This window comes from Onychomys torridus, chromosome 3, assembly GCF_903995425.1.
Source record: "Onychomys torridus chromosome 3, mOncTor1.1, whole genome shotgun sequence".
In the NCBI taxonomy this organism is placed as follows: domain Eukaryota; kingdom Metazoa; phylum Chordata; class Mammalia; order Rodentia; family Cricetidae; genus Onychomys; species Onychomys torridus.
Genome location: NC_050445.1, coordinates 32,195,620 through 32,219,271, shown reverse-complemented (window position 1 = coordinate 32,219,271; position 23,652 = coordinate 32,195,620). Strand labels below are relative to the sequence as shown.

Below are 23,652 nucleotides of genomic sequence, written 5' to 3'. Positions count from 1 at the left end.
TTGCACAAGGGGAAAAAGTAGTAGACAAAAGACATCCAACAAAGGGAGAGCCAAGAGAATCGTGAGGCTAGCTGATAGAGACCCCTGCAGGCCATTTGAGACATATACACAGCCATTTGCTCAGCAATATAGCCAGAATCTGGACTCAAACACTTTGATCCACCTTATTGAAAGAAATAGCTGTAGAAACAGAAAATGTGGACTGGGAAGATGACTGTTCTTGAAAGTCTTATTACTTTTTAATGAATGAGTATTTTTTTTCATAAAAAATTTGTATATGGTAAGTTCGTATATAATATACATAAAAACCTCATTGGGATCCTCTACTTTTAGTCATTTAGAGGGGTCCTGTGTCCAACTCAGTAGCCATATAAAATGTGGTATTTCCCCAATTAACCAAAATTATCTTGTTTTCTTTCTCTTTAATTAGGTTCTTTAGTAATCGAAGATAAAGAGAGCCAGCCACAAATCCCTAAGCAGAATCCTGTCGTGGAACAGAGTTCCCAGCCACCAGGTGGTTTACCTTCCAACCAGTTATCCAAGTTCCCAACACAGATCAGCCTAGCTCAGTTGCGACTCCAGCATCTGCAGCAACAGGTAATGGCTCAGAGGCCACAGGTGCAGCGGAGGCCGGCACCTGTGGGTTTACCACACCCTAGGATGCAAGGGCCCGTCCAGCAGCCTTCCAGCTCTCATCAGGTAAATTTGGAAGCAGGCCTGTCCTAACGTAGAGAACTGTAGTGTGATTGGGTTCAGCAGCTTACAGTCTCTAACACCCCCACACACTGCCCTTCATTTAGATATTAACAATTGACTGCATTAAAGGATCCTTGATCTAACACCTAGTTTTAGATAACTCCAAACTTATTTAATCATTTATTTGCTTGCTATATCTAGTTTCAATCTCCATGAATTGTCATCCGGTTCTGACAAGGGATAAATATTATGTTCCCAAATAACTTAGGCCTGTGATGGATGAACAGCAATTGTGTACCTCTAAGTCTTATATGGGTGCATGACTCTTTGGAGATAGTATTTAGAAACCCATACTGCATTCTAGAAACTAGGGCAATGTACAATAGGCAATATACAAATCAGGCAGTTCATTAGAATCCTGTCTTTCAGCCTTTTAAATTTTTCCTGAAATCCATATACTATTCCTATTCTTACTAGATGTGTTATATTCTGACATTTTTCAGTCCTCTTCTTTTTTGGTATGTGTATGCATTATATAACAAACAAGTGAGCTATGTCCAGGTAATCATGCACATGTCATATGTGGAGGACAGAGGTTGACATCAATATCTTCCTTTATTGCTATCCTCTTCACTTACTGAGGCGTGGTCTCTTGCTTAGCCCAGGGAACTCACTGATTTAGCTAGTCTAGTTAGCCAGCTTGCCCAGAGATCATCTGTCTCTGCCTTCTGGGTGCTGAGATTACATGCCGGCCTGCATGCCCACCCTGCTTTTTTGTGTGGGTTCTGGTGATCTGAACTAGAGCCCACACATAGGCTCAGCAAGTGCATAATTGACTGAGCCATCTCTCCAAGCCCTCCAATCCAGTTCTAGTTCTATGTGCTTTTATTAAATAGTTTAACCAGTCCTGTTCAGGTTAGCTCTGGGCATACCTAGATGAATAAAAGCCTGGTAAAGAGTTCATCCATCTCTTTCTTAGGATTTACAACTTTCAGTTAATTTTATATTCTCCCTGTTTGGACAAGGGGTTTGTAATGATTTTGGTAAATGACACAAATGAATTGGAGTTTCATAAAAGTCAGTCTCATTGGACAGAACTTTGCTAAGAATCCTCATTACGTTTAAGAACAAAGCTAGTACAAAAGCAAAAAGGAAATGGGGAAAATACAGATATGAATAATTGATCAAAGAAAACATTAGTTAATTAGGGGAGAAACTTTATTTGACTAGTAGTTTACTAACACTAGCATATATAATGTGGTTTTTTATGGAAAAAGTATCTAAATGGCATAGCCTTTTGAATAGCAGTTTAATACAACATTGAAATAGCTTTCCAAGAATTCTTCAACCCTGATTGAGAGTTATAGACATACATGCTTTTGCTGTTATTTGTTCATTTTGTGGTGCTGGGACACACCCAGGTCCCTGCACATGGTAAAGCTCATGTTCTGCCTCTAGTTTCTAACCAAGAAGGATGAATCCATCCTCTTAATTAATTGCCTTTTTATTAAGAAGTAACTGAAGCAATTACTAACCATGTGAAGGAAGTTGCCTCTGTGTGTGTGTGTGTGTGTGTGTGTGTGTGTGTGTGTGTGTGTGCAATGACAAACAGAAATAGCATCCAAGCCTTCAGCCTACTTTTCTCAGAAGTTGGCTTTTGATTTTCAGTCCATAGCATTTAGTGGTATAATTTATATAAAGTCTCTACTATAAAACTTAATTTTCTAACCTAGAAGTACTTCTTACATCTTTCCTTATGTATTATTTTTAATCTTCTATCCTTTTCCTTAAATCTGTTCTGTCAAATACCGTTTCCACTTTTTCCCCTGGCTGTTACATTTACTGTCTCCCTATATTTTTAGTTTCTTCATTTTCTACCAGCTTCTGTACATGTAACTTTGTACATGAACATGTAATTTTTTGCACTGCCTGTCTAAAAAAGGTGGTAGTTCTTATGCTTCTGGTTATGTGGAGTATGCAAATCATATTCTACATTTGCCCATGTGGACAGGTAGATTGAAAGCATTATGCTTGTAAAAAGTCAGTTACATGATAGTTCCATAATTCTTCCTCTGAAGATTAACCATGTCACTTGCATTCTTAAAGCATTGGTGACAGCAAATGTAGAATAGTTGATTATGTGACAGAATAAGCAGAACAGACTTGATGGACTGTGGATTTAGTGTTGTACAGTCTACGCTGTTACAGCCTATGGCTCTATCTGCTCATTGAGAACGCTGACGTAACACTGTACATAATGGATAGCTAGCTGTTGATCTCACTGTGCCCGTGCCTCTAATTTCACCATGCTCACTTGTCTTCTTTTCATCTTGTAATTCTTGAATGAATTATTTGAGCAAAATATCACTACTTTTGCTATTGATTTTAAGATCCTATCTGAGCTGGGTGGTGGCACACACCTTTAATCCCAGCACTCAGAAGGCAGAAGCAGGCAGATTTCTATTGAGTTTGAAGCCAGCCTGGTCTACAGAGTAAGTTCCAGAACAGCCAGGGTTCTGCAGAGGGACCATGTCTCTAAAATAACCTCCCCCCCTGAAAAAAATAGTCTTTTGGGTTTGTCAAAATGTTCTCATCAATTAACCCAACTGTAGCAGTTCAGGAAATGGGTAGAGTACTGCCCCTACACCTTGCTCATGTATAAGCTTCTTAATGGTGGCAGGGTTAGCATTTATTTAGTCCTAGTGCTCTGGCATCAAATGTCATGTTTTTGGTTGAATTCTTGTGTTGAGCAGTCACTGAGAGGATGAGAGTTAAGGTGACTGAAAAATGACTAGTCTCCCTGAAAAACCTTGGAAAAGCTCTAAGGGAACTCCTCCCTATTTTCTGCTTGTTTTCTCATAGTATAAAACCCTCATGTCCTAAGTCTCATAGGGAAATCAAAAAGAGTTGCTAGGGTTTCTGACTTGTTCTCTGTGCAGTTTTCCACTAATACTATTTCTGCTCTTCACCTGTGGAATTTCAATTGGCTCAGAAACAGTATATAAGTCTGTTTTTCACTGGTTTCGTAATATATTCTTAACTGAAGGAGAAAGGGGGAAGGAAGCAATTGATTTAGAGTAGGAGAATACATGCAAAGTCGGAAAAACTGCCAGCAAGGGCAGAGCTACACTTGAAGCTGTCTGCCTTCACAGTGTCTGAGTTGAGGTGTTGCTCCATGAGCCTTATAGGTTACTTGCTTCTCTGTGAATGTGGGAAGAAGTAGTCCCTATTCTTAAGAAGTTCTGATCATACACATTTATGATATCTTAAAGAAGAAGCAATAAATTCCCAACTGTAAAGACAATTGAGCAATCAAAAGGGATTGGCATGAGAGTTTGGGGGGGCGCTAAGACTGCTCACTTGGAGCGGTGGATGGAGGAGACAAGCTGCTTCCTCCCCTGCCTCCTCCACCAGGACAGCTCCTTTCCTTCTGCTCACTCCTTCCCTTCCCAGGCACTTCCTTTCCCCTTGAAGACTAGATTACTGCCATCCTCCATTGCCTCTGTGGTCTTAGTGAGTCCTCTGTGGCGAGCTGCTAGCCTTGGGATTTTATACAGGGAAGATCTGGGCCTCTTTAGGAGGTCATTGTTACTGCAGCACTTTCATTTCTGTTTTCTAGCATCCGCCGCCACGTTTAATAAACTTTCAGAACCACAGTCCTAAACCCAATGGGCCAGTTCTTCCTCCTTATCCTCAACAGCTGAGATATCCACCCAACCAGAATGTGCCACGACAGATAATAAAGCCCAACCCCCTGCAGATGGCGTTTTTGGCTCAACAGGCCATAAAACAGGTGAGTATTACCTTTCTGTGCAGTTGCTTCTGTAGTTCTGCTGTTGCTCTGTGCTTCAGAGCATATGAACTTACAAATGACCAATAAATGGTGAAGGCTGCTTGCTTGACTTTTTAAATGACTAGAAATTACAGAGTGTACTTAGACACAGATGTGTGGGGACAGAGTTCCAAAACACATCCCAGTGCTTTACAATCAAGGAGTCCTTGCATTCTGTTTGTTTATATAATCAAGATCTGATTTAACATCCCCAGGTTTTATTTAATAATGTTTAAAAATTCATACCTGTTCTATTTCATCATTATAAGTAAAATTTTAAATTGTTTCTTGGCATCAAATTCTATTTATTTTCCTAGTTTATGACCTTGCCACGTACATTATTGTTAGATCTCACTCCAGCTATAAAAATATGAATACTTTGCAGAGTAGTTATGCTGAGAGTTATTCTAAAGTACGTAAAAGTACCTGGCATCTTTGAAGCATTCAGCTTCTCTTCTTCTCCATTTATTAGATTTTAATGGGTAGATTATTGCATTCTGTCATTGACCAGCACCAAGGAACCGAAGCTGAATTCAAGAGTGACAGAGCCAGGGACTTAATGCTATTCTCCACTGTTTGAATGCCCCAGCATACAGACTTCAAAGCAGGAACAGAGAAACATACAGGGTATTTCTCATCACCATCACCAGCTGTGCTCATGAGACAAAAGGTCTAAAGGCCAAATCGGGGCTGTTGCTGAGCTGCATCTCTAAGGGGATAGGGAACATGTTGGTTGCCCTTGGCACTTCTTGGGCAGATAGAAGCACTCCTGCCAGGGGGTAAACGAAGCTCTATGGGAACAGGCTAGTGTTGAGAAGGCTATTTATTGTCTTAATGCTTCAGCAGATACTTTTATTTTTTTCTTGACTATTTTCTGGACAAAAATCTAAACAAATAAATAAAAGAGCAAATAAACCAGGAGAAATATGACTATTTTTTTAAACTTTGTAAAATCAGATTTACAAATGTTATGTACTTTTTTGTGTGACTGTCGAAGATGTAGGATAGGGCAATGCTCTTAGCACAATCGCTGCCTGAGGTCAGAAGACAGACTGTAGGAGTCTATTCTGCCCTCCTACCGCGTGGATTCCAGGGATCAGGTTGGCAGGCTTGGCAACAAGTACTTTTGTATACTGAACCACTGGCCCCAGAAATTAGTTGTAATGCATAAATTCACCAAATTGGAACCTGCTCATAGAATAGATACACTTTTTGGGTAGTAAGAAGCTATCATGTTACAGAATTTTTGTGGGATTCTATCTCATTTCTGTGTGTATTTTATCGTATAAGTAAGGGAAAAAATGTAGAAAGGTACCCATCAGCTGTGATTCATTATTCTTTGAAGGGGAGGAAGAAAAGGTATATAGGGGTGAGATAAAATTGTTGCATGAATAGGAACTGAAACTGACATTCACACTCAACTTCATATATTTCTGTATGCAGTTTTTGTTTTCTTCTGGTTTTTCAAGACTGTGAAACAGTTCTGGCTGTCCTGGAACTCACTCTGTAGACCAGGCAGGCCTCGAACTCACAGAGAACCATCTGCCTCTGCCTCCCAGTGCTGGGATTAAAGGCATGTGCCACCACCGCCTGGCTCTATACATAGTTTTAACAGTTATGTGTATAAGTAAAATTTTCTAAAACATGAGGTTTCAGAACATCCATATATAAATGATAATGTGTTCGGACAGTTTTTCTGCTGAATAATCTTGGGATACCATTCAGTCTGCCTCTCCCCCAATATTTTATTCTGAGAATTTTTTTTTTCATGTTGCTTTTCAAATATACCGAATTCAGTGTTTTATTCAATTCAGGGAACATTTTGTTCCCTTTGCCTTAATACATGTTAACTGTATGCCTTTTTGTCTAACCATCATCTCTATCATATTTTGTGGAGGTTTTAAAGCAACCAAACAGCATGACTCAATTTTGTGTCATTCAGCATGCTAGCATTGTCTTTGTTTGTGTTTATCTTAGCTTCTAATGTGAGTGTGAAGGCTTTCCTCAGTAAGGCTTAATTACCCGTTCATGTGTGAAAAAGAAAGAGAGGTTCATATGTAAGAAAGAGGAGTATAAAACCCTGAAAGCCCTAATTTGTGGTAATTATTTTTAGGCATTTCATGTAGGGACGAAAGAAAATATGTTTTTAATTCTCCAGATTTATTTTGAAGTTGCTTTTTGTATGCTTTTATTCCTTGTTCATTTCATATATATGTATATATATTTTACAAGGATTGTGAGGTGGATTTCTGGTATATGCTGACTATTCTCTCCCAGGGGTGAAAAAACTTATTGACATGTGTGTGTACACACATAATATGCATCTTCTCTCCCTTGTTTTTTCCATTCAAATAACATTTGAGCTAACATAGCAGACCGTGTCTTCTGTCTTCCATAGCTGAGTGCCTAGTTACATTCACAGTTTCTCTTCTCATCTTGGTGCTCCAGTGGCAGATCAGCAGTGGACAGGCTCCGCCCACAACTGCCAGCAGCTCTTCCTCCACTCCTTCCAGTCCCACAATCACAAGTGCAGCAGGATACGATGGAAAAGCTTATAACTCACCCATGATTGATCTGAGCGCACCAGTGGGAGGGTCTTACAACCTTCCGTCTCTTCCAGATGTAAGTCTATAGAAAATCTGTACTAATAACTTCCTTTGAAAAGTGTCAGTAAATCTAGATTTAATTTAAGGTTTATTGGTTTCTTGGGTATTTCTTAAAGCTTCGTTTTACTCTTTAGAAATAAAATGTAAAAATTAGAAGTTGTACCACTTGGACATAGAGAAGAATGTTTTTCTGGACTCTGACATTAAAGATGTTTGTAGATGATAGATCATAGAATCCCGGCTGGGAAAGGAGGGAAGGAGGGCTAAAGAATCGCTGGGATGTTTCCGACAAGAATGTGGAGAATGAGAGTCGAGTGAATTCTGGAAATGTAAGATCCTGGAACAGGCAGGGATTCCCTTAGTAGCAGACCAGCAGACCGTCTTCTTGAGCATATGCCAGAGAATTAGGCCTGGGTCCTTGCATATTGAAATTAAGTAATGAGTCAAACCTTAGGGCCTTTAACTTTGACAAGTTAAGAATCTTTCTAAAGGCAGAAAATACAGTGTTCTGCTACTGTTTCTCCACACCTTCATCATTTAAAATTTTACTTGTTTATGTGTATGAGTGTTTTGCCTACACGTATGTCTGTGTATCACAAGAGTGGGGGTGTAAGGTCCCTTGAAACTGAAGTTACAGACAGTTGTGACCTGCCATGTGGGTGCTGGGAATAGAACCCCGGTCCTCTAGAAATGAATGCTTTTAACTGCTGAACTATCTCTTCACCCCTGTATTCCCTTTTTTCAATGTCATGATGTACCTACAGCCAAACATGAAACATGTACATTTGTGAAGTATTTCATACATTTTTGTTGGAAGGAATAATCTGTATGATTATGAAAGAACTTTTAAATTTTCTTTGATTTTTTTTTTTATGCAAGTTGAGATCAATTATTACTTCCTAATGACTTGCATTATTAATCTCACAAGTCATTTCAGTTTGTTTGTTTTTTGTTTGTTTGTTTTTTTAAGCTGAGGATTGAACCCAGGGCCTTGCACTTGCTAGGCAAGTGCTCTACCACTAAGCTAAATTCCCAAGCCCATTTCTGTTTTTATAATGCATATATTCTAAATGGGTAGAGTGTACTTCTTTATGTATACATCAGATGTAAGAAAACTTAGTCTAAATTTTAGGTTTTATCTTGCTTTTAGAATTATTCTGCAATATAAATTATTTTCATTACATTAAGAAACCGAATCCTTAATGCACCATCTGAAAATTAGTGACTAAAGTAGTACCTAAGAATATTACAGTACAAATGACCTTGTCTGCTTCCTATCCCCCAGCACCATAAAAGAGAGAGTTTCTAGAAAGTGAAATTTTTCTTCCTTCCTTTTCTTCTGTATTATTTCATTATGGCCATAGGACACAGTTCTCTTAGAGAATCCTAATTGAGATCCTAATTGAGAAAGGGTAGAAATGCATGAAGGAATTGTATATGCTCTTAGGAAATTTGGGTGTATTTAGGCTTGACAAAGTATTTGTGTTTGAAGCATGAAATTCTAATTCTCTCTCTCTCTCTCTCTGTGTGTGTGTGTGTGTGTGTGTGTGTGTGTGTGTGTGTGTGTGTGTGTACACATGCACGATGTGGTGCATGTGTCCTCAGTATATTTGCTGTGGGTAGAATATAAAGAATAAACTTTTATTTTAACTTGTTGGGGGAAATCGTCTAGCAGAACTTCCCAGTTGTGTCTAACTTGATAGTACTTAGAACCAAAAGGAAAAAAGGAAAGAAAAGGCTAGATGTGGTGGTGCACGCCTTTGTTCTAGTATTTGGGAAGCAGAGACAAGTAGATCTATGTGAGTTCAAGGCCAGCCTGATCCACAAAGCAAGTTCCAGGACAGTCAGGGCAAGACAGAGAAACCCTGTCTCAAACAAAGATAGAATTTAAGATTGAAGTTTTCTTGTAAATTTAAAGTGGTTTTTAGTTTGCAAAGATAATTTGCTCTGAAATAATTTATCTCTTGGAAGATTGACTGTTCAAGTACTATCATGTTGGACAATATTGCAAGGAAAGATGCAAGTGCAGATCATGGCCAGCCAAGACCTCCATCAAACAGAACAGTGCAGTCACCAAATTCATCAGTGCCGTCTCCAGGCCTTGCAGGTAAAGCCACCTTTTGCATTTGTAAAAGTTTGCTAGTCTTTACTCATATTTTTACTCATAATGATTAAAAATTCTTCCCTGCCTCATTTTTGGTAGTGTGGGGGGGGTCTGCCTCATTTTTAAAATGATAATGTTAACTGTATCTTGAGGCTTCCTTTCCTATATATTTTGTGTGTGTGTGTATTTCCTCCTGTATGCCATAGTACACATGTGGAAGTCAGAGGACAACTTGGAGTTAGTTGATTTTTGCCTTCCACTAAGTGGGGCTTCAAACTCAGATGGTCAGGCTTGGTGACAAGTGGTTTGAGCTCCTGATCCCACCTCGCCATCCTGAGTTTCTATACCATGTAAAATTAGTACTCTTCACAAAGGAAAAAAAAGGTTAACCTTTTGTACTTCTTCAGTTTCAGCAAAATTCATTGGCATTATAGGAACCAATGAGCTAATATTTATCATATCCTCATTAATAAATAGAATTGCCTGTGATGTGGTCTCTTCTAGAATGTAATTTCTCTAGAGTCAAATTTTATTAATAAAATACACAAGAAGAGAGCAGTCTTTGATGGTTTGTTTGTTCATTGTTGTTTAGTTGTGTTTATGATGGCTTAATATAAGGAGGTTGAGAGATGCCTCAGTGGTTAAGAGCACTTCCTGTTCCTGCAGCATACGAGCTTTCCAAACCAGCACCCACATGGTGGCTTACAGCTGCCTTATACTGTAACTTCAGTGCTGACCTCCCCAAGCATTGCATGCATGTGGCACATTTATGTACATACAGGCAGAGCACTCAATTCACATAAAAGTAAATGTTTTAAAAGATTATATTTTATAACCCAGGTGGTGGTAGTTCACACTTTTAATCCTAGCACTTGGGAGGCAGAGGCAGGTGGATCTCTGTGAGTTCAAGGTCAGTCTTGTCAAACAGAGTGAGTTCAAGGACAGCCAAGATTACACAAAGAAACTCTGTCTCGAAAAACCTAATAATAATAATAATAACATAATATAATATAATATTTTATATACCTACTTGTTTCCTCCAAGAAACACTCTAGATATTACTCCTAGAAACTTGACATAGCAGGTATCTCATGTGTGACTTCCTGAGGAGACATGAACAGATACATCCAGATACTGTGCTGGTGGCAAGCCAAAGAAAGAATTGCGTTCAAGTCTACCCTGGAGAGCCAGTGGGCTCACCACACCCTGCCCAGGGTGGTTGATCCCTGGCAAAGCCAGGTCTGGGGGCCATCTGCACAGTTTGCGGCTCTCTTGCCTTTGTAAATCTAACTTTCTGAACCTTAACTTTGTGAGCATCCAGAATTCTGAAAAGTTTCATTAGCTTCCATTTGTCCACATCTTCCTAAGACTTAGGAGCCTCCCTTTTCCCTGGAGGAGAGACTTTCAGTTCTGAGGAGGTTCGCCGTACAACAGTATCTACATAGAATAATGGAACGGAGTGAACTTAATTTTTCTGCAATGTTAGCAAAAAATAAAGTGGTTATAAAATTTAAATGGAAATTCTTATTTTAAACATGAATTTACAATCAAATAAAGGACAAGTACACATGAATAAATTATGATGTGCTTGGTGCTGCTGAAAGACACATAAACAGGTATTTCCTACACAGGGAAGGCATCCAACCAAACAGATGAAACAAAAATGTTAATATTATTACACTTACTTACTTGTGTCTATATATATATATATATATATATATATATATATATATATATATATATATATATGTGCCACAGCATGCATATGGAAGTCAGAAGACAGCTTATAGGAATCTATTTTTTTCCACCGTGTGTGGGTCCTGGGGTCATTAGATTAGGTCATTAGACTTGGCAGCAAGTCACTCCACCTCCTGAACCATCTCAGCAGCCTGAGCATAGACCCTTTTTTATGACAGCAGTTCAGAACCTCTTTTTCAATTGCTTCACATCAGAATCTAACTTTCACTTCTCCCACTAATTGTTCTCATTTGGTTCCAGGGATTGAGCTCAGGTTGTCAGGATTGCTGACCAGTACCTTAAACCTCTAAGCCATTCTGCCATCCCCTTGACCACCTTATATATTAGTCCTTTGTCTTGTGTAGTTCTCACTGACACTGTAATCCTCTTCTCTACTGCAAGATGTTTTACTAGTACTTCAGGTTGAGAGTATGGAGATAGCCAGTGATGCTCAGACTTCTTACTGCCCAGAAGTCAATAGTACCATGACTATAAACTTTTGGTGTGGGTTGGGGATTTAGCTCAGTAGTAGAGCGCTTGCCTAGCAAGCACAAGGCCCTGGGTTCGGTCCTCAGCTCTGAAAAAAAAAAAAAAAGAAGAAGAACTTTTGGTCTGACAAATATAAAAGATGTGCTTATTGTTTCATAGAATTTTATTGGATGTTCCTGGTTTTGGTATAATTTAAGTAAACACACTCAACAAACCTGAACACATAATTGTTAATTCACTTATGTATGTCTATTTTCTCCTCCTCAGGACCTGTTACTATGACTAGTGTCCATCCCCCAATACGTTCACCTAGTGCCTCCAGCGTTGGGAGCCGAGGAAGGTAAATAGATTTAACCATATTTACTGGTATAGTCTTTACTCAGTATCCACAGAGAATCGGTTCCAGGACCCTTCTCAGGATACTAAAGCCTGCAGATGCTCAAGTCTTTTAGGTGACCTGTATGCTTTAAATCATCTCTTAGTTACTAATGGTGCCTAATACAATGTGATTGTCTTGTAAAACTTGTTATATTGCATTGTCTAGAGAACGACGACACCCATCCCATCCCCCAAATAGTCTTGTACATGTTCAGTTACAGGCCCATTCCCTCCCATAATGTGGAGGCCATGGACATGAAGAGCCAACTAACTGCATAAATAGCTTGCAGTTGTCCGTGATTTGATACTTGGTGCATATTTTTAATGTTGATTTTTAACTAATATTTTAATACAATAGAGTGGTTAAAATAGTACAACTTTAATCTTTTGTTTTGTTTGTTTTTCAAGACAGGGCTTCTCTGTAGCTTTGGAGTCTGTCCTGGACTAGCTCTGTAGCCCAGGCTGGCCTTGAATTCACAGAGATCCACCTGCCTCTGCCTCCCGAGTGCTGGGATTACAGGCGTGCGCCACCACCGCCCAGCAACTTTAATCTTTAAAGATAGGAAGTATTTGTCTAAATGCTAAAAATAAGATAGTATTTGACATGCTAGCAAAGACAGAAGTAGTTATAGTAATATGTAGATAAATTTAGGAAAAGCAGTATTTTCCTTATTGGTTTGTTGCTGCTGCTGTTTTGAGGCAGGCTATCACATGGTCAGGAGCTCCCTGACATAGATGGGGCTGGCCTCTTAACTTCTGACCATGCCCATGCCTCAGTCTCTGAGTGAAGAAGCCATCTTTCCTTTGTTGTTCTATGACTGTTAGAATGATCAAACATGGATTCTACTCCAAAAGAAGTTCTTTACAATAAATTCCTTCTTCTGCCCTCACTGTGTTTGAAAGTTACTTCTAAAGGTAAACCCCATTTTTTTGTTTGTTTATTTGTTTTGTTTTGTTTTGTTTGTTTTTTTAAATCATCTGAAAGCAGCATGCTCTAGGAGGAAGTCGGCCTGTAGTCCCATAAGAACAGACTGGCTAATGGTGCAAGGTTTCTGTCCAGCTACTCCCTTTAAAGAGCAACCACCAACAAATGATATCCTAGTGTCTTAACACAAACTGTTCATGAAGGCCTGGAGTTCTTGTTGTCCCTAGAGTTCTTGTGACTAGACAGGGAATTGGGAAAGAGTAAAATAATGTTAGTTCCAAGACCCCAGATCTAGCTGAGCAGTTAGAGAGCCTAAGAATACTTAAATTAGGTTTTACTTATCTTTTCAGATACATGATTTAACATCATTCACTGCTGATATATATAAAATGTGGTTATTCTTGTGAAGTTACATTATTCTAGAATGTTCTTCTGTTTACTACTTTTTAGGTTGTCTCATTTTGTCTCCCTCTCTTCCTTTCTCCCTCACAGCTCTGGCTCTTCTAGCAAACCAGCAGGAGCTGATTCTACACACAAAGTCCCAGTAGTCATGTTGGAGCCAATCCGAATAAAACAAGAAAACAGTGGACCACCTGAAAATTATGATTTTCCTGTTGTTATAGTAAAACAAGAATCAGATGAAGAATCTAGAACTCAAAATGTAATTACATCAGTGCTTACAGTACTCTTCCCATTTAAGAGGCAAGAAAAGGGTAGTCCTGTTACAGAAAGTAGAACAGAAGCTCCACAGGCATCTGTGGAGGGGAACCATTAGACAGTAGTCCAAGGGGTCTTACAGCCCCATGGAGACTGGCATTAGTGATGGCTACCAAGAGAATTCAGCAAACTGCCAGAGATTTACTGTAATAATGGAGATAAACTAGGCACAGTAGTGTGTGCTTACAATTCCTGCTACTCATAGGCTGAGGCAGAATTTCCACATTACATTTAGAAAAAGAAGAGGACGGAGAAAGGAAAGACAAAGACAACAGAACAAGCTCGATTTTCCAACTTTGATTGATTGATTGATTTTGTTTGTATAAATGTCTTGCCTGCCTGTATGTCCACCACATGTGTGTCTGATATCTGTACAGGTCTGTACAAGGTGTGGAACTGGAGTTACAGGTGTTTGTGAGCCACCATGTGCATAGTGGGAACTGAACCTGAGTTCTCCACTGAGCTAGCTCTCTAGACACTAAACTAAAAATATTTTAAATTACATTTTATTTTTAATGTGGGGGGGGCGGGGATGAGAGAGCATGTGGAAGTCAAGACAACTTGCTGAAGTCTCTCCTACTATGGAAGTTTCAAGGAGTAAACTCAGGTTTTCTAATAACCTTTTCCCACTAAGCCACCTTGTCCTGGAACAAATTAAATTTGGAAATAATTACCTCCAAAGAATGTCTATGTTTAATTATAGCCACATTTGTTACTTTCAAATTTCAGAAACAAAATTTAAAGGAGATAAATAAAAGCTTCTGGTTTTGATTAGGAATTTTTACCAACCTAGGGTCAAACACAGAATTTAGATTCATCCTGGCAGAATAATATTGTGTCTGTATTAGTTAAACTTTCTATCTCTATGATGAAACACCGTGACCAAAAGCACCTTGGGGAGGAAAGGATTTATTCTTCCACTTGATAGTTCATCAAAGGATGGTAGGACAGGAACTCAAAACCGGTCAGGAATCTGGAGGAAGGAGCTGGTGGTGCACAGGCCATGGAGGAGTGCTGCTTACCATAGACTTGTTGAGCCTGCTTTCTAATAGAACCTAGGACCACCAGCCCAGGGATGGCACCACCATAATGGGCTGGACCCTCCCCCATCAATTTCTATTAAGAAAATGCCCTACAGGCTAGCCTACAACCCGATCTGATGGAGGCATTTTCTCAATTGAGGCTCCCTCCTCTCAGATAACTTCAGCTTGTCAAGTTACCATAAAACTAGCCAGCACAGTGTCTGAAATGTAATTTGAATTAGTAGCTACAGTAAACCATGTTTACAGCTCATGTGATTGATTTCCACACTGCCTACTTTGTCTTTAAAAGATTAAAAGATCACTTTCAAAACATGCATGCATACATAAATAATAATGTTTTCTCTTTGGTTGCAGACTAACTATCCAAGAAGTATACTTACTTCCCTCCTCTTAAACAGTAATCAGAGCTCTGCTTCTGAAGAAGCTGTGTTACGATCTGATGCTCCTGATAGCACAGGAGATCAACCTGGACTTCATCAGGAAAACTCCTCAAATGGAAAGGCTGAGTGGCTGAATGCCTCCCAGAAATCCCCTGTGCATGTCGGGGAGACAAGGAAGGAGGATGACCCCAATGAAGACTGGTGTGCAGTTTGTCAAAATGGAGGGGAACTCCTTTGCTGTGAAAAGTGTCCTAAAGTATTCCACCTCACTTGTCACGTGCCCACATTGACAAATTTCCCGAGGTAAACCAGTACTTCTTTCTGAAGTATAAAGCGTGGGGTTAGGAGTGTGGCATAGTGCTAGAGCTTCTTGGCCAGCATACACATGGCCCAGAGTACTGCTTCCCAAGGAAACAGAAAAAGTCACAGCACTTTAGAGGGAAATGGATGTAATTGGAAACAATGACATAGGAGTGGAAGGAGAGAGGAAAGGCAGAAGAGGGTAAGGTGGGAGGTAGAGCTTTTTAAATGTAACAGATTTTCGACAATTGTTAATAACACAAAACCTTTAAAGATTCAATTCCATTTGGCACAAATGCATACTTGAAAGTCCCTAACTCTGATCTACAGTTTCCTGTTCACTGCTTCCTAGTCTTTGTGCTTCTCATACAGCTCATCTGTTGTGATAAATAATAATAGGCCCTAGCTGGCCTTGGTGGCACACACCTGTAACCAAGCATGGACAAGATAGAGAGGAGAGGATCAGAAGTGTGGTGTTTAGTCAGACTTTAATACTATTAACTTCTTAGACCTTTGCATCAGATTTCTGCCATTTCTTCTCCATACTGCTTTGTACCTAGTAGTAAGTGATGAATGGGCAGAGAATAAAACCCATGCCAAAGAAACATGTCCTAGATGGCCTGCAGGTGGTGGGAAGGGTGGGAAAGAGAGACCTGATACACTCAGAATTCAAAGGTTCATTATCCCAACAGTGGAGAATGGATTTGTACTTTCTGCCGAGACTTATCTAAGCCAGAAGTTGAATATGATTGTGATGCTCCCAGTCACAACTCAGAAAAAAGGAAATCTGAAGGCCTTACTAAATTAACGCCAATAGATAAAAGGGTAAGTTTTTTAATATTTTCACACTAGGGTATTAGTATTAGTGTTTTTGTTGCATGTGTTGATTTTTATACTGAATTCTTTCTCCTTTAAGTCTCTCTTTTTTCCCCTTCTACATACAGAAGAATACAAATTTTAAATAATCAATAGCAAGCGCTCTGTGTGTGTGTGTCTGTCTGTCTGTCTGTCTATACACTCCTGTGGGATCTAACCCATGCCCTCTACACAGGGAGGCCAGAGGTTGACCTAACATATCTTTCTTTTTTGCTTTCCACCTTTTTTTAATTTTATTTTTCGAGACAGGGTTTCCCTGTGTAGTTTTGGTGCCTGTCCTGGATCTCGCTCTGTAGACCAGGCTAGCCTTGAACTCACAGAGATCCACCTGGTGCTGCCTCCCATCTTATTTTTGAGACAAGGCCTGTCCCTGAACTGGAAGCTCTCGGGGCTAGGCTATCACTTGTCTCCTCCTCCTCTCTCACACTGGAGTTACAGCTGGATGCCACCATGCCTGTCTTTTTTACTTGGGCGCTAGGGATCCAAATCTGGGTCCTTGTGCTTACATAGAACTGTAGCTTCTTAATTAAACACAAGAAAACTTAGTTAGGTAATTCAAAATACTATACTTAAACAAAATGAACTATGTCGTTCATAGATAGAGCTGGACTTGGATTTGGGAGGGGTAGTGCTAGAAGACAGCCTCAGGTGAATTTATTTTTTAAATGTAATCTCTCATTGCTCTGGAATTTAGGGATCAGGATAGGCTGCCTGGGAGGTGAGCCCTAAGGTGCCACCATTCTCCACATCTGTACTGCTGGGATTATAAGTATGCATTAGCACATCTAGCTCTCTTACATTACATCTTGGAACTCAATCCAGGCACTCCTCACTCTACTGACTGTCCACCTAAAGCTTGACTTTTTCTTTTCTTTCTTTTTCTTTCCTTTTTTTTTTTTTTTTTTTTTTTATAACATAAGGACACACTCTGTAGCTCAGGCTAAACTAGAACTGTCTGTGTAGCATATGCTAGCCTTGAGTTCACAACTTTCCAAGTATATGTGATTACAGGTCACAACTCCAGCTTTATTTTTGACTTCTGTTTTTGTTTTTTTGTTTTTTGTTTTATTTGAGACAGGGTGTCTCTGTTAGTACAGTCTGTCATCAGATAGTGATCTTCCTGCCTCAGCTTCCCATCCCTGAGTTTATAGGAATGAGATATAATGCCTAGCTTTAGTCTAAGCTTTTAAATTTTGCCTACTTTGATTTTTGTCCTGTTTCATTTTTTTTTTTATCTCTAATTGATTTTGTTTCTCAGACTCTTGAGAATTGACAGCAAGATTGGCTTTTTGATTTAATGTTCCTGGAAATAATTCCATACTTGGACCACATGAAAATTTATTTAACATTTAACTATAATTTTTTATTAGTAAAGAATTTATCAAAATACATTTTATAAAAGAGTAAGCCATGCAGTGGTATCTCACACCTTTGATCCCAACACTCAGGAGACAGAGGCAGGTGGATCTCTGAGTTCCAGGACAGCTTGGACTACACAGAGAAACCATGTCTCAACCTCCCCATCCCCCCCCCCCAAAAAAAAAACAACCTGAGAATTGGCGTGTAAGACAGGGAACCTGCACTCTTTGCCAATACTGTAGACGTTCACTGGGAGGCGTTCACTGGCCTGAGAGGAGAAAGTGGCCAAGCTCACAACAGGCCATCTCTGTTTGCAAGAGGGGTATCTAAGTCAGGGATTATAGGGAAAAGGCTCTGCACTGTTGCTTCCTCCAGTGACTGTGGATTCACACAACTGGACTAGAATGATGGGGGGTAGGGAGCAGTTTCATCTTGAGGAACTCAAAATGTATGTTTTCTAGTGATATTGGTTTATTGACCTAATTACAGGAACTCTCCTATCCATATTTTCTAAGTTGTTAGTTAATGGAAAACAAAACCCAGAGATTGAGTGTGTTTGTCTGTCTATGTTTGTCTTCCTTCCTTCCTCCTTTCCCTCCTTTCTTTTTTGTTTAGGTTTTTGGTTTTTCTAGACAGGGTTTCTGTGTAGCCCTGACTGTCCTGGAACTGGATCTGTAAGACCAGGCTGCCCTTGATCTCAAACAGATCTGCCTGCCTCCTGAGTGCTGGGATTAAAGGTGTGCACCAGCACTGCCTGGCTAGATTCAGTGTTTCTTATGTATTCCCCGCGCTTTAATTTTTATTCTGAGGCCTGTGAATTGTTTTAGGAATAAGCCATGATTTCATTGGTTTTTGTTTTTTCTTTTTTCTTTTTTCTTTCTTTTTTTTTTTTTTTCCAGAGCTGAGGACCGAACCCAGGGCCTTGTACTTGCTAGGCAAGCGCTCTACCACTGAGCTAAATCCCAGCCCCTCATTGTTTTATTATTTGTGTTTTTCACTAGAAATGTGAACGCCTGCTTCTGTTTCTTTACTGCCATGAAATGAGCCTGGCTTTCCAAGACCCTGTTCCTCTAACTGTAAGTATTAGTGTCATTTGTACTTTTTACATGGTTGGATAATTTTTTTTAATTTGATTTATGAGAACCTGATTTCTTTATCATTTCAGTAATCTCTTGTTTCTAATACAAATTTTTTTTTGGGGGGGGTGGTCCTGTGGGGTGTGTGTGCAGGTATTGGTCAGGGCGGGACAGAGATCAACCTTGAATGTGGTTTTGTGAGACAGAGTCTCTCCATGGGATTTAGGACTCATGGATTAGTCCAGTCTGGCTCTCCAGTAATCCATAGGAATCTTCCTGTCTGTGCTTCCTCAGGGCTGGGCTTATAGTGTGTGCTGTCATGCCTGCCGTCTTACATGGGTGCCCGTGGTCAACTCACATCCTCATGGTGCATAGCAACCACTTGGCTGACCGAGTTTTCTCCCCAGACTCCGGACCCAGATATCTCTCTCTCTCTCTCTCTCTCTCTCTCTCTCTCTCTCTCTCTCTCTCTCTCTCACACACACACACACACACACACACACACACACACACACACACACAAGCAGTGCTTTCATCTTAAATACGAGCTAATTTTTTTATATTTTTAATAAATTTTTTTAGTTGTCATAATGAAACCAAGTATTATATATGCTATTTTCTTTTTTTTTTAAAGGAATGGACTTATTTAGAAGAGGAAATTTTTTAAAAGCCTAATGTTGACTACACTATATAGTCTTTAATAATTATTCTTTTTTTATTTTGATTATCTTTTTTTTAGTAGTAGTATTATTATATTTGTGTTTTAATTTTACATATCAGCCATGGGTTCCCCTGTCCTCCTCCCTCCCACCCCCACCTCCGCCTTCCCCCCATCCCTTCCCCTCCATTCCCATCTCCTCCAGGGCCAAGACTCCCCTGGTGATTCATTTAAACCTGGTGGATTCAGTACAGGCAGGTCCAGTCCCCTCCTTCCAGGCTGAGCAAAGTGTCCCTGTGTAAGCCCAAGGTTCCAAACAGCCAGCTCATGCACTAAGGACAGGTCCAGGTCCCATAGCCTGGATGCCTCCCAAACAGTTCAAGTTAATCAACTGTCTCATTTATCCCGAGGGCCTGCTCCTGCTGGGGGCTCCACAGCCTTTGGTTCATAGTTCATGTGTTTCCATTCGTTTGGCTGTTTGTCCCTGTGCTTTTTCCAATCTTGGGCTCAGACATCATTTAGTTTGCTCATTTTCTCACATTCACACATACACCCTCACTGTCCTCCTCTATTGTCTTCTCCCACTGGTTCCCTTCCTCTTCCCAAGCCTTCTGCTTCCTTGTAGTACTTGTGTGTGCACGTGTATTTATGTATGGGGGGGTGGGAGGGGTGTTAAATCTAAATTCCATATAAGACAGAGGACAAGATTTGTCTTCTGTTTTCCCACTACCCTGTCTTGTTTCCTCTCTGCCACTTTTAAGGCTCTTTCTCCCTCCACATAGTTCCCCTTACATGCCATATGTAGTATTTCTTTTTCTCTCATTTAGTTCACTTGACATGATGATATCAAGTTTTATTCATCATCCTACAAGTGATGTAATTTCACTAAATAGATGAATGTTAATAGCAATTGGCTGATACTTTCTGTTTGTTTCTTGGATACCCTTCTCATCCCACCCAGATTATTGCAAGCATGGAATAACTTTGGTACCTTTACAGTATCAGGAAAGGATCCCATACCTAAGCTATGTTCTCTTTCTGTGGTACCTAAAGCTCTCTCTGAAACTGAATGAATGGGGTTGGGGTTGGGTTGGGGTTGGGTTGGGTTGTGTTTTCTAAGACTGGATCTTCTGTTTCTCAGGGTGGCCTCAAACAGTGTAGAGGGAAAATAACCTTGAATTTACTGATCCTCCCACCTCCACCTCCCAATTACATTTCTATTTGTGGTTTTTGGGGTTTTAAAAATTAATGCAAACTAGAAAGAAGAAAACTCATAAATAATTCAACTTGGCATAGTCAACTTCATGTTAGAAAATACTGCAATTAAACCCATTATTTGTACAGTGAATATGTATCTCACTGTGTAGCTCTGGCTGGCCTGGGAGCCACTGTGTAGCCCATGCTGGCCTGGAACTTGAAGGGATCACTCTGTATCACCATGTCTATTTCTAATATTTTAGTTTTTGGAAGTAAGACTTTTCTTAGGGTACTATGGATTGAACCCAGGGCTTATATTTATTTATTCATTCATTCATTCATTCATTCATTCATTCATTCATTCATTTTCCGGGACAGGGTTTCTCTGTGTAGCTTTGCGCCTTTCCTGGATCTCACTCTGTAGACCAGGCTGGCCTCGAACTCTGCCTGGCTCTGCCTCCCAGTGCTGGGATTAAAAGCGTGTACCACCACCACCCAGGGTAATCCATCCTTTTTAAATGGGTATTTGTTTGCTTGTTTTAGAGTCTTGCTCTGTAGCCTCTGATGGCCTGGGACTCACTATCTAAACCAGGCTGGTCTGGAACTCATAGAGATTCTCCTGAATCTGCCTCCCCAGTGCTGGTAAGACATGCACCACCACAATCAGGCCTCTCCATCAGATTTACCAGATAGCTTTGCTAGATACAGCAACCATGAACCATGGGTCACAATTACTCAATTTTTTTTTCTGTCTTTCTTTTTTTTTTGAGATTGTGTCTCTGTGTCTCACTATGTACCCCTGGCTAGCCTGGAATTTGCTATATAAATCAGGCTGGCCTCAACTCATAGATCTGCCTCCCTCTGCCTCCCAGGTGCTGGGATTAAAGGTGTGCACCACTATGCACAGCTTAATAATTGCTTTGTATTTAATAATGAAGAGGGAGCATATAGGAGATTTAAAAGGAAACACATGACGACATTTTCCATTAAAAGTCATTGCTAATTAGGCCATAGGGTACTTCTGTTTTTAGTTTTCTGAGCAGCTCCATACTGATGTCCATAGAATTGATTGATATCCCACCAGCAGTGTAGAGGGGTTCACTTTTCCCATGTCCTCATCAGTATTCCCCCTAACCCCCTACCCCGTGTGTGTGTGTGTGTGTGTGTGTGTGTGTGTGTGTGTGTGTGTGTGTGTTCATTCATTCCTCAGTGGCAACCGTTCTGACTGTAGCTAAGGTTATTAAACATTTTTACTTACTGTTTATTGGCCATTTATACTTACTTCATCTCTCGTGATTTACATATTCAGAGGACACTACAACAGAGATGCTTGCACATTCACATTTATGATAGCATTGTTCACAATAACTGATAGAATAAGCCTAGCTGTCCATCAGCAAGTGAATGGGCTTAAAAAATGCTGTGTGTTTACATAACGAATTTTTTGTCAGCTATAAAGAATTAAATTATGTCATTTTCTAGAAAATAAATACAAATAGATAATCCTATGAAGTGAAATGCAGAAGATGTTGCGTATTTTCTCTCAATTAATGGGTTTCCTGGTATTCCATATGCATCTATGACATGAAAGCTGATGGGATCTGGGCATTTAGGAGGGAAGACTTTGGCGATAGGAGATAGGGGAATGTGGGCTAAAGGGAAGAAGCTCATGATACATTTATATACATATATGATGCACTGAAAGCTACCTTTGTGATACCCAACACTGTGTACAATGAATAAATGCCAATATGAAGTGTTGTTTTTAGAGAAAGTGCCACAAAACCTGTGTATGAAATACAGTAGGTACTTGAAAATGTTGATGGTTTGCTTCTTGGTTTTGTTTTTCACCAGTGACAAAATAATGTGAAGAAAAATAGTATGTGTTATAGGACCAGGTACAATTTACTTATTTATATTGTAATAATTCATTTGTTTTGTAAGGTGCCTGATTATTATAAAATAATTAAAAACCCAATGGACTTGTCAACCATCAAGAAAAGACTTCAGGAGGATTATTGCATGTATACAAAGCCTGAAGATTTTGTAGCTGATTTTAGATTGATCTTTCAGAACTGTGCTGAATTCAATGAGGTGAGATGGGGAGAGGTGACATCAGTGTGAAGAGTAATCGTACCCCAGACAGCTCCAAAATGAGTTGTCCACAGAGTCTGTGCTTCAGGTTTGCCAGGGTAGGAAGGAAGTTACTGGGAAGACTTAGACACACTTGATCTGCAGTTTTATCATGTACTAAGTGCAAATGCAAGACACCTCATACCTAGATAGTTTAGAGTGTGTATGAGTATTTACCATTCCTTCCTTTTATTTTGCAAACTGTGTACTTTTAGACTTTGATTTCTTGCTTATCTTGAAATAGTAAGAATGTACCAAAGAGTTCTCGTTTACCAGTCTTCTCGAGCCCCTTGAACTGTGTCTTTCTTGTTGGTGCTGCTTGTTCTTCGGTTGTACCACGTGTTTTCATTCTTGAGATCCTGTCCATCGAGATCTTGTCATCTGCTGATGTGATCCATCCCTATCATTACCACCTCCTTTTTGAATGATTCAATTAAGAAGTCTTACTTATTAGCTGTCCTTCTCTAGACTTTATGTAGCCCCCACTAGCTCTGTGCCAGAAAGGAACAGATTGTGAGAGGTTATTTTTATTGACTAAAATGTTGGTCTTTTGACTTTTAATTCCTATCTTTATTTTATCCCACAGCCTGATTCGGAAGTAGCCAATGCTGGTATAAAACTTGAAAGCTATTTTGAAGAACTTTTAAAGAATCTTTATCCAGAAAAAAGGTTTCTGAAACTAGAATTCAGGAATGAACCAGAAGATATTAAGTTCAGTGATGACTCGGATGATGACTTTGTACAGCCCCGGAAGAAGCGTCTCAAGAGCCTGGAGGACCGCCAGCTGCTTAAGTGAGCAGCTTCAGGCCATACACTTTCTAAGAAAATTTCCTTTCCAAAAATAAAGAACAAAAACCTTGTCAGTGATTTAACATAATCGTGACAAAGGAGGGTTTGTGACCTTTCTGATCTGTTTTTGCTGTTTACTAGACTTTGGTTTTTAATAACCCATTTCTTTAACCTCTTGTCATTGGTAATTTAAAAAAGAGGAAGGAAGGAGATGTTTAGAAGAATAAAAGGAGGAAGAAAGATAGAAAAAGAAGAAACAAACAGCAAAGAAAGAAAAGACATTCTTCCCACTTCTTGGATTTCGTACAACAGTCGGGAATAAAAGCTACAATAGAAAGAAAATAGATTTTGAAGTAA

At 39.7% G+C, this 23,652-nt stretch overlaps 1 protein-coding gene across 2 annotated transcripts in view; it reads left to right on the top strand.

Annotated features, from left to right (window-relative positions):
- The window catches only part of Trim24 (tripartite motif containing 24), a 110,516-nt gene extending 86,986 nt beyond the window's left edge, over positions 1-23,530 (top strand). The window contains exons 9-19 of one of the 2 annotated variants that reach the window (XM_036181155.1): positions 431-597; positions 4,316-4,489; positions 6,977-7,150; positions 9,106-9,241; positions 11,732-11,804; positions 13,260-13,428; positions 14,882-15,210; positions 15,900-16,032; positions 18,444-18,518; positions 22,318-22,467; positions 23,093-23,530. In XM_036181155.1, the coding sequence (XP_036037048.1) occupies positions 431-597; positions 4,316-4,489; positions 6,977-7,150; positions 9,106-9,241; positions 11,732-11,804; positions 13,260-13,428; positions 14,882-15,210; positions 15,900-16,032; positions 18,444-18,518; positions 22,318-22,467; positions 23,093-23,302 (1,790 nt within the window). In that variant the 3' untranslated portion in view covers positions 23,303-23,530. Of the gene's footprint in view, positions 1-430; positions 700-4,315; positions 4,490-6,976; positions 7,151-9,105; positions 9,242-11,731; positions 11,805-13,259; positions 13,429-14,881; positions 15,211-15,899; positions 16,033-18,443; positions 18,519-22,317; positions 22,468-23,092 lie in introns of both variants that reach the window. The other variant, XM_036181154.1, reaches the window with a different exon arrangement.
- The last annotated feature ends 122 nt before the right edge of the window (positions 23,531-23,652 follow it).